The sequence below is a fragment of the Pelodiscus sinensis genome, chromosome 2 (assembly GCF_052426305.1).
Source record: "Pelodiscus sinensis isolate ZL-2025 chromosome 2, ASM5242630v1, whole genome shotgun sequence".
In the NCBI taxonomy this organism is placed as follows: Eukaryota; Metazoa; Chordata; order Testudines; family Trionychidae; genus Pelodiscus; species Pelodiscus sinensis.
In genome coordinates, this window is record NC_143053.1 from 86,136,102 (window position 1) to 86,153,071 (window position 16,970).

The window sequence follows — 16,970 nt, forward strand, 5'->3', positions numbered from 1 at the left end:
GCATACCAAAGATAATAGTACATAACCTTTTATCATTGCTTTAGAATTAGAATAGACATTACCTTTGATTTTTAGAACAAGCAATTCTACTGCAGGGTAGGAATGCCATGTTGTTTCACTTTGTGAGTAATCACCTATCTGTCTCTTTAGATCAGCATCAGGTAAGAGTTCTAATGTTCTGACACCAAAAATTTCATTCTGCCCTAGTCTGTGTGTGTAGGGATTACAGTACCTTCAGTGCCAAGCCATATTTAAAAGACTAAGGTGCCTGATATGCATAAATAGAACTTTAATGTTTCCCTTAAGGGAAAAAGCCTTTTTAGACACATAGCACAAAGGCAAAAAATAGACTAATAATGTGTTTTAAAATGGAGCTAGACCCTTCATACCACAGTGAGGTGTTTATAGATGGGGTGGACTAGCAGGTGTGAGGAGCCCTGTGAATATACATTGAGCAATCCAGAAAGAATGAAATCATCCTGGACACTGTGGGACACAGAATAGTTTTTGGGTAAACTTGGGTAAAAAGTTTTTGGGAGGGAAGTCCAAGCCCGCCCGTTTCAGTGGGCTCTGGCCCAAAGTTTCTCTCTGAGGGAGATAAAAGGTTCTGACACCCAGACGTACCTTAAGGATGTTCTCCCTGGATCAATTCCTATCACCTGACAGTTGTAAAAAGTTTGCAGTCTGTGACAGAAATGCATGAAGGGGCCCCACTTACCACATGGCCCCTGTTCCCAGCCAGGCATGGCATGATAGCTCATTCTCTAGAGAGGTGGGGTGGTGGCTGCTTCCCAAGATAAATTTTTTGGGACCCAGCACAAACTTGTAACATACAGATACCCTCCCATACACATACCACAATTTGCATCCTGGGCTGGACCCCTTTCCCTCCCCCATGTGGGGGCTCTGCGTGGGCCTCTGGTCATTTCATTTCCAAGTCTCTTCTCTTTGCGGGTAGTCTGTAAAGAAATCACAGGAAATCAACATGAATAAATTGGGTTAGTATATGAAAAGCAGAAATGCCTCCCTCTCAGGGCACATCTTCATTTGCCGCACCGGAGATCGACGTTCTGACATTTGATTTAGTGGGTCTGGAACAGACCCATACATTGAACACTGAGGGCACCTCTAATCCTTGCAGTCATGAGATATAAGGGAACCCATGGGAGTGTTTGCTCCCGTTGGCCTCCCACTCTAGGGATGCCACCAACCAGGCTTAAAGTAATCTGACTCCAGCTACATATTCTACAGGCAGTTGGTGATGGGAAAGATCCTGACTTTCTTCAGGAGCTGCAAGGTAAAGGCCCTTTCTCTTCCTTGGCCTGCTAACAAGTGAGTGGTTCAAGCGTGGCAGAGGAGAGCTGGGTGAGCATGGAACAGCTCCTCAGCCCTTATAGCCCAGTGTGGGGTTTATATAACCCATCCTACATACCATAAGGGTACGTCTAGACTATGTTTTATTTTCAAAAGAGAATATGCAAATTCTGCAGGAATTTGCAAATTCCTTGGGAATTTGCATATCTTCTTCCAATCGCTTTTTTGAAAGCAGGTCTTTCAAAAGTGAAAGTAGTGTGGACGTGGGTTTTTTTGGGGGGGAACCCCTTTTTTGAAAAATCACTCTTCCTTTAAAAAGGAGGTTTATTTGTTTTTTCGAAAAAGGGTTTTTTCTGAAACCTCCTCCGTGTGCAGACTACTTTCACGTTCGAAAAACCCGCTTTCGAAAAAGCGATTGGAAGAAGATATGCAATTCCCATGGAATATGCAAATTCCTCTTTCAAAAATAAAACATAGTCTAGACGTGCCCCAAGTGATTTAGTGTCCTATTAATAAAGGAGTTTCATATTTGTGCTTTATTGAATTGGCAAGAAAGGAAACTCTGGTTCATGGGTCCTCAGACAAATGAACCAGGCATACTATATGTTTTGAGAGTGCTTGTAAACTCCCCTCTGCCACTTACTGGTTAAACACGTCCCAGTCTACTTTCTAAATACAGGCAGTCCCCAGGTTACGTACAAGATAGGGACTGTAGGTTTGTTATTAAGTTGAATTTGTACGTAAGTCGGAACTGGTACATATTGTACCCCAGGTGTCCCCGATTCAGCCGCTGCTGAAACTGACCAGCGGCTGACTACAGGAAGCCCGAGGCAGAGCTGTTTTGCCCCAGGCTTCCTGGAATCAGCCGCTGATCTGTTTCAGCAGCAGCTGACTTGGGGACACCTGGGGTAGAGCAGCTGGGGTGCTGCCGGGTTGGTCCCCGCAGCGCCGAGGTGCGGCACTGTGAGGACCAACCCAGCAGCGCCCCAGCTGCTCTGTCCCAGGTGTCCAGATTCAGCCGCTGTTGAAACTGACCAGCAGCGGCTGAATCGGACACGCCTGGGGCAGAGCAGCTGGAGTGCTGCTGGGTTGGTCTGGTAGTGCCGACCCTTGGCGTGGCGGGACCAACCCGGCAGCACCCTAGCTGCTCTTGAGGACGCCTGGGAGAGAACAGCTGGGGTGCTGCTGGGTTGGTCCTGCAGCGCCGCTCCTCAGCGCTACTGGACCAACCCGGCAGCACCCTAGCTGCTCTGCCCCAGGCGTCCCCAAGTCAGCCGCTGCTGAAACTGACCAGCGGCTGACTACAGGAAGCCCGAGGCAGAGCTGCTCTGCCCCGGGCTTCCTGTAGTCAGCTGCTGGTCAGTTTCAGCAGCGGCTGACTTGGGGACACCTGGGGCAGAGCAACTGGGATGCTGCTGGGTTGCTCCAGTAGCGCCGCACCTCGGCACTGTGGGACCAACCTGGCAACCCCGCAGCTGCTCTACCCCAGGCGTCAGCGAGAAAAGCCTGGTCTGCTGGGGGGAGCGGGGCGCACTAGCTGTGCCCTCCTCCCCCAGCAGACTAGGGAGACGCGGAGCGGCTTTTCTCGCTGTGGAGGATGCAGGCGGCGGGACCACGGCGCGTCTCGGCGGTCCCGCCTCCCGCGTCCTCCGCGGCGAGGAAAGCCACTCCGCGTCTCCCTGGTCTGCTGGGGGGAAGGGACACTATCTCCGCGTCTCCCTGGTCTGCTGGGGGGAAGCGCCCCCCGCGCCGCCGGACGCGGCGACAGTGAGGGAGACAGCCCGCACTAGCAGCGCCCGCCCCCCCCCCCCCGTTCGTAACTAGGGGTCCGACTTAAGTCGGATTGACGTAACCCGGGGACTGCCTGTAATCAGTGATTAGAAACCAAATTTCTGGAAGCATTATTTTCCCTCCTAGGTGTGACTTGCTCACAATATAAATTCATGTTTTGGGTGCTACAGCAACTTGTATGATAATTTATGATACTGAAGCCTAAAAGCATACATGTGATATAGTTCTTTTTTTTTTTAAACGTACACTTATGGGAGAAAGAAAGAGAATTCATTAGTGACCTTATTCTCTGTCCCTGAAATATATAGAATTTATTAGCTTTCTAGTTAGGCAAAGCATCCAGATTTCTCTGACCTGATTGCTCGTCTTTTCTGAACTGGTTCTGGAAAGTTTGTGAATATGATCCTAGAAGTTAGGCATTGTTAGTTTCTTCTCAGAGAAACTCTAGCTGGTGTCATAGACAGTTTACCTTCTATAGGCAGATTAACTATCCAAACATGACTTTGTAACAGAGGAGCCTAAGTCTTATATCCCATCACCTTTCATCAAAATGTTCCTGTAATAGAGTCATAAAGAAGATGGTGAGCTAAACTACCAGATACCTAAGGAGCTGTGCTAATTCTGGTGACAGAAGGAGTAGACATAGTTTTTATTTCCGTATTTAACAGAAACCATAAATTTCATAGTAGCTGAACTGTGGCCGGCATATTCAGTCTTCAGAGCTCCTCTGATTCTTCTGTAACAAAGATATCATCTAAGTAAACAAGCATTTTCAGTCTCAGGGCTCTTGGGAGACAAATAATTGGTTGCACTTTGGTAATGAGTGCCTTTGTAGCAATACACGGGCAAAATAACTTTACTTTCCACAGATATAGTACTCCTTTACAAGAGAACCTTGGGGATTTCATGGTTGTATGCTTAGGAATGCTTTGCTTGGATCTATTTTTGCCTGAAAATCCCCTTTGTAAACCGTGACTTTTAAGTCTTTGAGACTATCCATGCGAACAGTTTGGCAGTCATAAAAAGGCTTAAGAGTTTTATATTAAAAACTAGATGCATCCCCAGTGGGCTGGGGTCTGTGAAGATATGGCTTATTTAAGCCACCTGAGAGCAGTGTCTCTAGGGGCTGAAGCTGAGCTTTCTTTTATCTCCTCCATTATGGCTACTGAGGTATTCCTGTCTAAATCTCCTTGCACAAGAATGTAGTTGAAATATGCCATTTAGCCCCTCTGACACCCACTGTAAGCCTGATACGGGGAGATTTAGTCTTTCCCATATTAGAAAAAAAAACCTTAGCTTTCCTAGTCTAAGTGTTGCTTGTAACTACACTAACCAAAGATGAAGACAGACTTTCAACAGGTGACTGCAGAGAGGTTGCCTAGAAGGGTCTAAGATGGTTTGAGTTGCTTACTTTACAAGTCAATAAAAAAGCACCAGTTCCTCTCCCCAAGTGATTAGCACTGAATATTATATGTTAGCCCTTTTCCTGTTTGTCATGGGGCACCAATCATCCTATGCACATAAAGATATGGAAAAAGATTTGTGGAACATATAACTTTTGTGTGTCACCCTATTCTTCTTTTTATCTCAAACAGGCATACAGACAAAAGTGACAAATTGAAATATGTTCATATATACAACTTCCTCACACACTCTTCCTCACAAGAATCTTAATACAGTGTTAAGATTGAGAAATAACTGTGATTTTGATTGGTTAAAATTTGTTAACTGAGCAATGTTATGCACATAATTTCTCCTTCCCTCCTCCCCCATTGTTAAAGGTAAATCTTCACATAACTCAAAATATATGGTCCTTTTTTGTCCTGGATAACTTAATGTTGTTGAAAAAAAACATTATAAATTTCCCACATAAATTTCCAATATCATGACTTTGTATGCTTGATTTTGTGACCTTAACTCTGCGTTCATGCTAGGGTTGGGGGTTTATTGTCCTCTAATTATGGGCGTTGTATAGAGACAATGATTGATTCCAACTTTAAAAAAAACAAAACAGAGTCACTACTAATACTGTGTCACCCCAGTGTTCTCACCCCCCAGTAATACTTCTGGGGCTACCTTACTTTTGATAGTCTCTTCTAGTCCAGCTCCCATCACAAACAGATGCAGTCATTTGCCCCTTTGCTACTCTCAAGTCTTCCACATATTCAGTCACTGGAATCTCTAATCTCCCTCTCTGCCTATTGTCAGAGATTCCCCTTCTCCACAAAGGAAATTTCCTTTTAGGCCTCCTGTACAGATTCCTTCCATTTCTCTGCTCAAGCAGCCCACCTCACCTCAAACAGACTAATCTTCCTTTCATATCCTCTTAGGCTGACCCTTGTTCAAAGCCAAGCTCCTTCCTGTTCAGACTTGTGGCCATATCTAGGCTGCTTACAGACTACAGAATCCTTTTCTGAGGCATGCTATCTTAACATGTGCCTGAATGCAGGGGTGGTCCATATTTACCTTGTAGACCAAATGCAGCCAATGGTGTTTTATAATGCTACTCTGTCACCCTCATGTTTGAGATCATTCGCAAAGTTCCAACTTCATCTGAGTGGCAGGAGCGCTGCATACTTGATACTAAGCGTACATTGACTCCAGTTTAGTATTAAAGCTGAGGGTGCTCGTTGTCCAATAAATATTGAGACTTCTTAAAGTTCTTGACCCATTGACAAAGTTTGAGCACCTGTGCTGTAATAATGTCCATTAATGAAGGGTTTTCATAATCATCACAGTCGATTAATACCATCACTGGGGGCTTTACAGAACCTGGTTCAATAGGAACAAAATTATGGATAGCCTTTCAGGGTGATTGGTTTTAAGGATGCTTGAGCAACAATTTACCTACTAACCATAAACTCCTGATTCCTTTCCTTTAAAAAGGAATGTCCCTTTATATTGAAATACAAGCACTAAAATATTGTCAGTTATTTTATGGGTATAGTAAACCATAGAGAGATACGGAAATAGTATCCTCATTTTAAGAGTAAATCAAATGGATATAAAGAAATAAATTGATTAGAACATTCACTGTAACTCCATAGAAAGGTGCTTTAAGTTTTACATAGGCTACTTGTGATGGAGATCAGAAGGTGTACAGAGAGGATTGATGTAGTACAGGCAATGTATGATGCAAAGCAGAGATGGGTGGGTTATGTAGTCTGGAGGCAAGACAACAGGTAGACAAGTGACCCAGAGATCAAAGTGACTACTGGGCACAGCAAAAAACATGCTGGGTCAATCCTGTGAAAGAATTCTTTGGTCAGAAATGAAAGAAACATGTTTGCAAAAAAAATGGAATGGCATGGTGTCGATTTGCATTCATGGAGAGATGGCTGAGGATAGACTGTACAAAGGTGACTTGTATTTACTAGCAAGTTGAAGAAGAGATGGAAGGTTTGTCTCTCTCGCCACCAGAACTTAGTCCAATAAAAAATATCACCCACCTTGTCTCTCTAATATTCTGGGACCAAAAAAGCTACAGCTATACTGCATATTTCTATAAAAGCATCAGAGGCTATATGAGGGCTCATCTAGACTACGCTAAAGTGTCGAAAGAGGATATGCAAATTCCACGGGAATTTGCATATCTTCTTCCGATCTCGCTTTGGAAAGTGAACGTAATCAAGACGCACTTTTTTTGGCAACCCCCCCTTTTTCAAAAAGCCGCGTAAGCCTCATTTTTTGAGGAAAAGCGGCTTTTCGAAAAAGGGAGTTGCAGAAAAAAACACGTCTTGACTACTTTCACTTTCGAAGCTCCACTTTCAAAAGTGAGATCAGAAGATATGCAAATTCCCACATAATTTGCATATCCCCTTTCGACACTTTAGCGTAGTCTAGATGAGCCCTGAGCATTTAGGTAAAGAGCGGAAGACTTACAATTAGGCTTTGCAAAACAGAGACAGTGAATCACCAGAAAGAACATGTCATGTAAAAAATTAGCCAAGGAGGTTACAAGGCTGATTAAAAGGGGGTGATAAGAAGCTTTGCAAAGACCACAAAGCAGTTTATTGTTGGAAGATCCCAGAGGGGAAAAACTGTCTTAGGTTGATTGCATGGAAAAAAAACTATGGATTTGGGGTTGTGGGAACAAACAACACAGGAGGCACACAAACACTATAAATGAATTGCCCAAATCACAAAGAAACTTTGTGGGGAAAAAATAGGAATTAAATCTAGACATTATTATTCACAGTCCAATACTTTAATTACAGGAACATCTTTCTTCTAAACTGACAAAAATCTGATGGATTCAACCAAACATTGAGGCAGGTTAAGTGGATGGTAATTCAACTCTCATTCAGTAGTAGTAATTACTTACATTTTGTAATTTGGAAATATCTTTTATGGAACTGGACCTGGAAGTTCCCTAGTTTTTGGATAACATGAAACTATACTGGTAAACTGTAAAGACTTGTATTAAGTATCCTTAGTTCAAAACTGCTTCCTTGAGTAGAAGTAGTACAGAATAAGTTTGCCACATTTTAATATCATTTTGTAATTATACAGTAATTTGATTTATTATGCTTTCCTAAGCTGTAAGTTCACCAAGGTACTTGCGTAAATGCCCGATTTTAAGCATATGAACTCAAGTGCTTAAAATTAAGCATGTGCTTGATTATCTTAATGAATTGAGGTCCTACTTCTGTAATTAATTCTTCTAATTATTGTCAGCAATATAATTTTATACAATACCCAAAAGTTCACACAAGACCACAATATATTAATTTAATTGCTTAAGTATGTAGCCCTTTTGGGGGGTATTTAAAAATGTTTTCCCCCATTTTTCAAAATTGTACGTATCATCTGAAACCCCAAAATAAAGAAAAATCTCTGATGTTCTTCTCTAGATTAAACATCATGTCATTCAGCTTAAAATGAGATTTTGAGTTTTACTTAGAGGCCTTAGAATCTTGAAGTAGAAAAGAATTGCACAAATTAAATTTAAAATTAAATTTTATTCCTAAAGAGAGTTCAATTTTAGTTATACCAATATCTAGTATATTTTTGGCACTGTACTTCAGTGTAGGTTTTATTTTCATATTGCAGGCAGGTAGATTTTATTCTAGTTAAAATGTAGCCATATGAATGGAAAAGGAATAATGTAACATTAAACAAATGGGAAATATGACTAATGCATTAGAGGAAAAATAGAATTCTAATTCAGTGCTTGCTGAGTTCACTAAGCTTGAACCTTAAGATCCCTTTTCAGCATTAGTAATTCAGTTGTTATACATTAAAAGAAAACGGTTTTAGTAGTAAGATTTTGGATTATAATTATCATTGGTGAATTTATACAATACATTAGCAAGATGATCTCATTTATACAAATGTAAAACATATTATTCATAAAGTTCTGTCAGGTTACCATTGACCAAGGTGCTTAGAATGTGTTAATTTACATCAGAGACACAGCAATATGTGGAAATCGGGCAGCAGATAGGATTTAGATATTTTTCATTAGCACTTGGACTTTGATAAAGGGGAACAGAAAAGAGCTGCTTGACCTTTCAATTCTTAAATTATTAAAGAGCAAATAGATTTGAGGTCTGGATGCTTGCAAATCTAATTTGTCTTGTGGAGTAAGGAAGAAATGACATTTTGGGTTGGAAATTGCTCCAGTCATCTTAGTTCTTTCTTTAATGTATCTGAAGATGGATAGATGGAAATCACTGAACAAGTAATATATATGGAGGAGTGCAATATAACTGATACAAACTTGACAGAGTAAAGGCACACATGAATGACGATTTTGTTTCTAAAACATTTACAATTTCCATTTAATTGCTGTGTAGAAAATGAAAAGAATATTTATTTTAAATAAAACTCAAGCAAAACAATGAAAAGACAAATGGCACCTTAAAAACTAACTTATTTGGGCATAAGCTTTCATGGGTAAAAGCCACTTCGTCAGATGCATACTCAAAACTCAAGTAGGCATTTAAAATTATCCTGGCCCGAGGTCCTGGATTTCTTGTTCCTCAACTGGCACAGAAATAGCACTGTTAGACTGAAGGGCCAAAACGAGTGTAAGGTCAAAGCTTTGCAGTAATAGCATGTCAGCCATCATTGAGAATCATGGATTCTTTCCTTTTGAAATAGTATAAGGCATGGATTTTTAACTTTCAAGTAGCACAAAGCAATGCTCTCTAACTGTAGAAACTCGTAATATATCAGTTGCTAAAAGAAAAAGCTTAAAAAACAAGTGGTCCTGTAGCACCTTAGGGTGTGTCTATTCTGCACAGCTATTTTGGGATATCTTGATACCCTGAAGTAGCTACCCTGCGTCTACACAAGCCACCTGTTATTTAGAAATATTTTTTGAAATAATGAGTGTGCTATTTCACCATCCCAGTGAACCTCATTGCACGAGGGATAAGTGATGGCTCAAAATAGTGTGTTATTTCAAAATTTGGCCCTGTATAGATGAGCCAAATTTCAAAATAAGCTATTTTAAATAGATTCAAAATAAGATATGCAATTTGCATAGCGCAAAATGCGTATCTTATTTTGAGTTGAGGGTGCTGTGTTGATGCACCCTTAGAGACTAACAAAAAATATAGATAGTCTCATGAGCTTTCGTGGGCACAACCCACTTCTTCAGATGACAATATGGAACAAGAGTCACACTAGGCCAAATATAAAGCAGAAAAAGAGGAGATGGAGGGGAGGAGGAAATCCTGTCAATTAAAATGTCCATGCTAAATGAGGCTAATAGAGTGGGCTATACGTTTCTGATACATAGCTTTTGATGTCATTTTGCTGTTGAATATAACGGTCCATCCAAGATATGTCTCTATTCAGTCCTTGACTAAATCACGTCATAATTTAAGTTAGGGGGAAGAGCAAGATTTTAAAATCACATAACTCGGATTACAATATGACCAGCTAGAAGTAGAAATCCTTTGGAGGTCCAGTACAGATGTTTGCAGGGGGAGAAAAAATCTGGTTTTAGTCTAGTAGTCAGCTGTTTGGGACAGGGACAGCACCTAACACAATGGGGATCTAGTTCATTACTAGGAACCTTCAGTACTATAGGAACGCAAATAATAATAATCAGAACAAAACATGGTATCTTAATTTATCAGGGAGACTGTATCCTCCAAAAGTATACATACTATGCAGTTCTTAGTAATAGCATACTTGAAATGTAATTAATTTGTTCACATGTACAAATGACAGAAGAAAATGTGTTCAATTATTACATTTTAGCTACCCCAAAATACCCTTACCAACTCCCTTCCTGCAATCTGTGATCACTCCCCTTCTCAAGAATATGAATAATGATCAAGAGTCACTAGTCTCCAGGGAACCAATGAAGTTATAACCAAATCCTCATTAGGGAGATGGGTTTCCCACTCATGAAATCTGGAAGCACTGTCTCACTATTTTGACACAATTACGAGAATGTTATGATTTCACTAATTTTATGTATATTTGAAAATAATATTTTCTTGCTTCCTGTTTGAACATCTATGGAAGTTTTTTACATTTGAGAAAGAAGGGGAAGCAGTTTCTTCTAGGCTCTGATTCAGCAAAGCTCTTCAGCACACATTTACCTGCTTTACAGAATACAGATGGATTTAAACACATGCTTATCTTTAAACAGGATTATGATGACTGTACAATTGAGAGTTTATGTACTCACTATTAACAGAAATTTTATGCAGAGTTAGGCAGACTATTTAGTATTTTGTTTGTTTTGAATTAATGAATGGAATTTCTGTTTCTTCAGTGTTATCAGAGTTACCAAACTTCAAATATCACTAACAAAATACATATAAAATAACTTTTGTATTTTCACCCTAAAATTGTATTTTTTTTGCTGAATAATCTGCTATCAAAACTTTAAACAGATTTCACGTTATTGTTTATTTAATAAACAATTGTAATGCCAACAGTTAAGCAAATCTAATTCCATGATTAATTTTTTTCCTATTTCTTTGTCTAAATTTGCTTGGAAAAAAGCACAACTATTAACAGGTTAAGGCTGTGTTTCTCAAACTTGGGTCCCGATCCCCCAGGAGGTTGCGAGCAACTTAGAGGGGGGTCGCGGTATCACAAAGTTTGAGAACCCCTGGGTTAAGGGATTGAATCCACAACCTCTTATCTACTTTTTTAAAACAAAATAATACTTGGTCAGCATTTTATAACTGATCAAATATGTTTTTTCTATATAAAAGTGTTCCAGCAAGGAATTATTCTACATTATTTGTCATATAAAACGTATTAGAAATTCACAGCCAGTTTTATTTTCCAACGAGAAATGAGGTTATTTGGAGAAAAAAAGTATGTGTACTATAAATTTCTAGACCTGAGTATTGACAGTGTGTTTTTATACTATAGCCTTTGCCTTCAGCTGTCATCAGCTTTTCCATAAGTATTTGTTGGTGTGCTGATGTGATTTCAGAGTGAATTGGCTTATTCAGATGTCTTGAAATAACTCATATTTTCTCTCATTCTTTCTTTTCCAATTTTTTAGTGTCTATCAAATAGTTGTTGAGGAAGAGCGTCCTCGTAGGACTAAAAAGACAACTGAAATCCTGAAATGCTACCCAGTGCCCATTCACTCCCAGAACGCTTCGCTTTTGAACTCTCAGTACTACTTTTCTGCAGAGTTTCCAGCCAACAGTCTTCAAGCTGCTCAGCCTTTTACCGTTGGTGATAACAAAACCTACAATGGCTTCTGGAATACTCCTCTTCTACCTCATAAAAGCTACAGCATTTATTTCCAAGCTGCTAGCAGAGCCAATGGGGTAAGTCTTATGACAAGTATTGTTTTATGCAATATTAGTGTGTAAATGGATCATTGCTTTTTGGATTGTGTGTTGTTCAGTGTCGTTGCTAATGAGAAAATGAAGAAACCATGCAATTTAACAAGGTGAATTTTAAAAAATAACAGTTTTCCCAATCAGTGTTGCATGATTATTAAAGACTACAGAAAATGAAAAGGAGGAATAGAGAGTGAACCTAATAGTGCATCATTGCCATTACTACCACCATTTTGCTTTATTTTCATATTATGCTTCCTTAAGTTGACATGTGTATCTGTTTTTGAGAGGAAAATGCAGTAGCTACTTCAGTTAAGTTCAAACTAAAGTTGATTTTTCTTTAATAGAATATGTATTCTTGGCCAGTCTAATCACGTTATCTTGGCTTACAATCGTCTGAATTTTCATTTTCACTTTTGCTTGTCTTGACTGAGTTAGAAACACTCTCCCCTCCCCAAACACTAAAAGAAAAATAAGTAGATGGAACTGAAATGAAAAGTATGTACAAAGACCCTTGCAGATCACGTTTCATCAGGCTGATTCTTCCTGGAATTGTTTTCCATTTCCTGGGTAGACATACCCTTCAATTCTTGATAAGCCATGGCTGTCTCCATTGACAGCCTAGAAATGTTTTCTGCCAGATACCATAATGACCACTCTTTCTCAGTACATTGGCAGTATAGAAATGTGAACACCACTGCTTATTTTCTTTCTTAAATTGTCTAGTATTGTGCTTAGTACTGTACTTAGAAAAAGAAGACATTTCCAAGGTCAGTGAATCACCAGAGAAAAAATACTACACATACTTCATGTCCTATATATTTATTTAATCTTCTAGTGAATGTCAAGTGAAATATTTATGGCACATGACCAAGTGCATTGTGTTTTAGTTGTCCATAACACAAAAAAGTACATTGGAATAATTTTGGAGACTGTTAAATGTATAATCAAGCAAAGAGAATGGTCAGTTTCCTTAGATCTTATCAACAGTTTAAAAATAGAACAATAGGCGGGCTTGCTTTGTTTTGGATACTGCACAAGAAATGACCTTTTTTCCTCTTTATTTAACACAGGAAACCAAAATTGACTGCGTCAGGGTGGCCACAAAAGGTATGATTAAATTGTGTCGATTTTTCTGGATTTAAATCTGTTGGTCTTTCTTTCATGTATTTTTGTATACCTCCAAAAATGTTAACTTGGCTAAAAGACATCTCTACACTTGTCACTCTCTTGTATGTCTAACAAAGACTTATGAGGTTTTCTACAAATGCACAAATATATTATGCATTTTTAGTTGCCTACATGAACAAGTTTTCCTTTTAAACATACTTTGTGGTTTTTATATGATCTCATCATAAGTATTTTGTATATATATTTGTGTGTGTGTGTGTGTGTATTAAGACTGGTAAAGTGCAAATAGAAGAGTACCCACTTATAGATATAAATAATGAAAAATTACCAATTCCTTTGAAGCAGTTCTCTTATTTTAATTGTTTTGTAAAAGAAAGTGGAGGTGTCAGGTTTGGCACACCCACTCTTTATACTGCAGTGCCAGTACATTGTGCTGTCTAGTAGGTCAGAAAAGTTCAGACAGCAATAGTTGTAATCGTAGTCCCCTAGTTATACTGCTGAGGTGATAGGCTTTAACTTTGGAGACTGGGAATGGTTTGTGTCCATCAGAGTGTTACCATGTTTCATTTGTACCTCAACTGGATGACAAGACATGTCTGGAAGAAAATTTGGGGTAGGAAATTCGGAGGTGAGGGATAGAAAAGAGAAGGGAAATGTTGCCTTCCAGTTTGGATGCCTGAACATTAGGAAAGCAGGATAAGGGACTCCTCAAAAGGTAGGGAGCTGGGATGCCTTTTAGATTGGCCTGGGGAGAGGGCATTGGTCTGGGGACCCCAGGGTTGTGGGCTTAAGCAACACCCACCCGGGGAGTGATTTCACAGCCAGCACCAGTTGCCCCATTAGGAAGGCAGGAAGATGGAATGAGTTCTGGAGTGGCCTAGGGGAAAGACTTCAGTAAAAATATTTCATAATGGTCATAATCCATTTTTGGAGGATTGCACGTCTCAGGGTAAGTGACTCAACGTAACCTTATGTAGTTTAGCACAATGAAACGTCCTGGTTGCAATGCAGAATCAACATACAGAGATTTTATAGTCCAGCAACCACAGGTGTTCTTCTTTTGCCATACTAGACAAGTTATATGAGACCCTTATTATTTTGAAGTAACATAAATATCAGCATGTTGTACCTCACATCTGTGCCTCAAAACTTATGCTGAGGGTGGGCTCTAATATTATAAATAGAATTATGCTCACTTTTCTCATCTGTTTCCCAAATATTTGGAGATATCCATAATTTTCAAGTGATTAAGCCCATTGCGTAGTAAGTAATAACCAGCTTTCAAATATCTTCACTATAATCTGAAGAAATGTAGAACAACAGATTAATTTTAATGGAAAGTGAAACATTACACTATTCTCCAGTAGCATAAATGGGTTCAGCAATTGATTTTTATGTTTCAAATCATGTTGAACGATTAGATAAATGTTTTTATTGCAAAACAAGTTTTTAAAGATTATTTGGAGATGTTTATTCTTAATCATTAGTGAATGTGCAATCATTTGGACCACTTGATTGAATATTTGTGAAGCTCATGTTGAGAGGAGGGTTTGTGCAATGAAAATAACTTTCATAGCAACCAACCATTTCAAAGTAACCTCTTTGGAAAGGAGAAGTGAGAAAATGGAGCTGTTATTTTAAATACACATCAGTTTGTTTTGATTTGAAAACCTATTTCGGAGTACGTTATGATGCCATTGTTGAGCCTATAAGATTATCAAAGAGATGAGATGTGAGAACTTTGAAACAAGAATTCCCCAAGTTGGGCTTTACAATCCTAAATGTTCCAAATTTTAATGAGGTGTTGCCATGAAGCATTGTTTAATGTGCCAATAAATGTGTGATATAATACAGGCCAGTTTCAAAATGACATGCAGGCTCTGGTATATATATTTGACATGTGTTTATCATGTTTTATCTATAGTTTAAAGATCAGATTGTGACTGAATCTGGCAAAGTGAGCCTTTTGCATTGCATTTCCCACAAGTGCTAAGGAGAATAGCAGAAGATGCACATGTCTTCATCTGCAATGGAGAAAGATGCTGGGCTGTTGCTCCAAGCTCATCCCTCTCTATATTTGTCTGCTGAATTGGTTGACCATACACTGACGAGCTGGGTGAACCATCCATAGGGCTAATGCAACATGCACATTTCCCCTACTCTCTGACCAAGCTCTCCCTGGGGAAATGAAGCTTTACGCTGCTTGTAACTATACAACCTAACCCCCAATGTTGTGATTATTTTAATATATGTAAAATGCAGATATTAGACAATTATAGCTATGTTGTGTGGTTGTGTTGATATACGTGTAAAACCCTTCTGCCGGGTAGGCCCGGCAGCATCCAGTGCCGGGTTCAATATCTAGGCATCCATCTCACACAGAACTGGCTCGAGCCCCCACCCAGTAGTCTGGGAAATTCACACACCCATGGGTGCCTCTGCGAGGCAATGCTTCCCCACTCGCAAGGACTGAATCTGAGTGTAGAAAAGAAACATTTAATTAAACAGAGAGAGAAGTCACATGGCATTAACTTGGGAAAATACCACAAACAGAGTTCATCGCCCAAACCATGAGCAAAGTCCAACACCCCAGGAGTCCAGCAGCCCAAAATCTCCCAGAGTCCGACACCCCAAAAGTCTCTGTCCCTGGTCAGTGCTGCACAGAGTCCAAAAGTTCACCTGCAGGGTTCTACCTCTCACCTGGGTGGAAAGGGGGGGGGCAGGAGGGTTGATAGAGGAACCTTATGGGGTCCGAGGCCTACAGTGCCCCCTCTCCATATAATTCTGCTGCGCATTTACCACGAGCCACTCCGCCACATTCCAACAGCTGTCTTGTTCCGCTCCACCGGCCACTCCCACCGACTGCTCTGCTGGTCACCTGCCGCCGCTCCTATCGGCCATCTGCTGGTCATTCCCACCAGCTGCTCCGCTGTCTGCAATGGGTTTGGCTCCTGGCCAAACCAGTGATTTCATATCTTAGTGATTTCAACTCTTTAGCTATCACCTAGGCTGGCAAACAATTCCAGCTTCCACTGGACTAGCAAAAAGACTCCTCAGGTCTGTCCTTAAATCAAAAGGGGGAAAAGAGGCAGGTTGGGCCAGTCTTACAGCTCACACCTGGCAGGCATGAGGCAGGCTGACTCAAGCCCTTTAGCCTTTCCTCCCCAACTCCGTTCATTCAACTCTGGAAGGGGGAAGGCTTGTTTCTCAGAGACCCCTTACAGTGATGGTGTATCTCCTGCAAACACTGGTGTCATATTTTACAGTTCCCACATTTAGGGGTAGCATGATTTGTGACCCCCACAACAGCCCCAAATTATTTACAATACAGCACATTCCATTCCAACACTGATCCTCCATCATAACTGATTCTTTACATAACCGCACCTCAGATTCCTATCTTTCCAAAGCATTTGTGTTTTGGACTGAAATCATCCTTGTGGACTGAAATTTGATGGAGCAAATCTTTGCAACCTTTTGTCATAAATACAAGTATCAGAATGTGTTTCTAAATTGAGACCTAATGTTGCAGCCATTTACAGTTAGTACCCTCAATAGTCCCGTTGACTAAACTGGCACTTGTGCTTTAAATTTAAGCTCATACTTCAGTGTTTTGCTGAATCTGACCTTATATCATAGAGTGTGTCCTATGAAACACAGTAGCTTTGCAGTGCAGCCAGTTGCTGGTTTGCTTCTAAATTCCACCACTTCATACAATTTAAGGTTTTCAGGGAGCATCTCAACATTCTTCTCCAAATTTTAATTACTCCTGGTAACCTTCTGGTCAGCTGAGCCAACTGGTCTTGGTAAAGCCACCTGATTTATCAAGGAATAATCAGAAAGTTTTGAAGTCTGCACTAGAACCCTTCAGATCTGCAGATATCCATTTCTTATCCATGGATGTGAATGCATACATCCTCTGCTTACTTTTGTGAATGCAGAATCAAATTTTATATCCAC

General features: G+C 40.1%; 1 protein-coding gene across 10 annotated transcripts in view; it reads left to right on the top strand.

Annotated features, from left to right (window-relative positions):
* The window catches only part of PTPRM (protein tyrosine phosphatase receptor type M), a 700,717-nt gene that overhangs the window by 425,781 nt on the left and 257,966 nt on the right, over positions 1–16,970 (top strand). For all 10 annotated transcript variants that reach the window (XM_075920958.2, XM_075920953.2, XM_075920954.2 and 7 more), the window contains exons 12-13: positions 11,591–11,864; positions 12,953–12,989. In XM_075920958.2, coding sequence (XP_075777073.1) covers positions 11,591–11,864; positions 12,953–12,989 — 311 coding nt within the window. The remainder of the gene's footprint in view (positions 1–11,590; positions 11,865–12,952; positions 12,990–16,970) is intronic.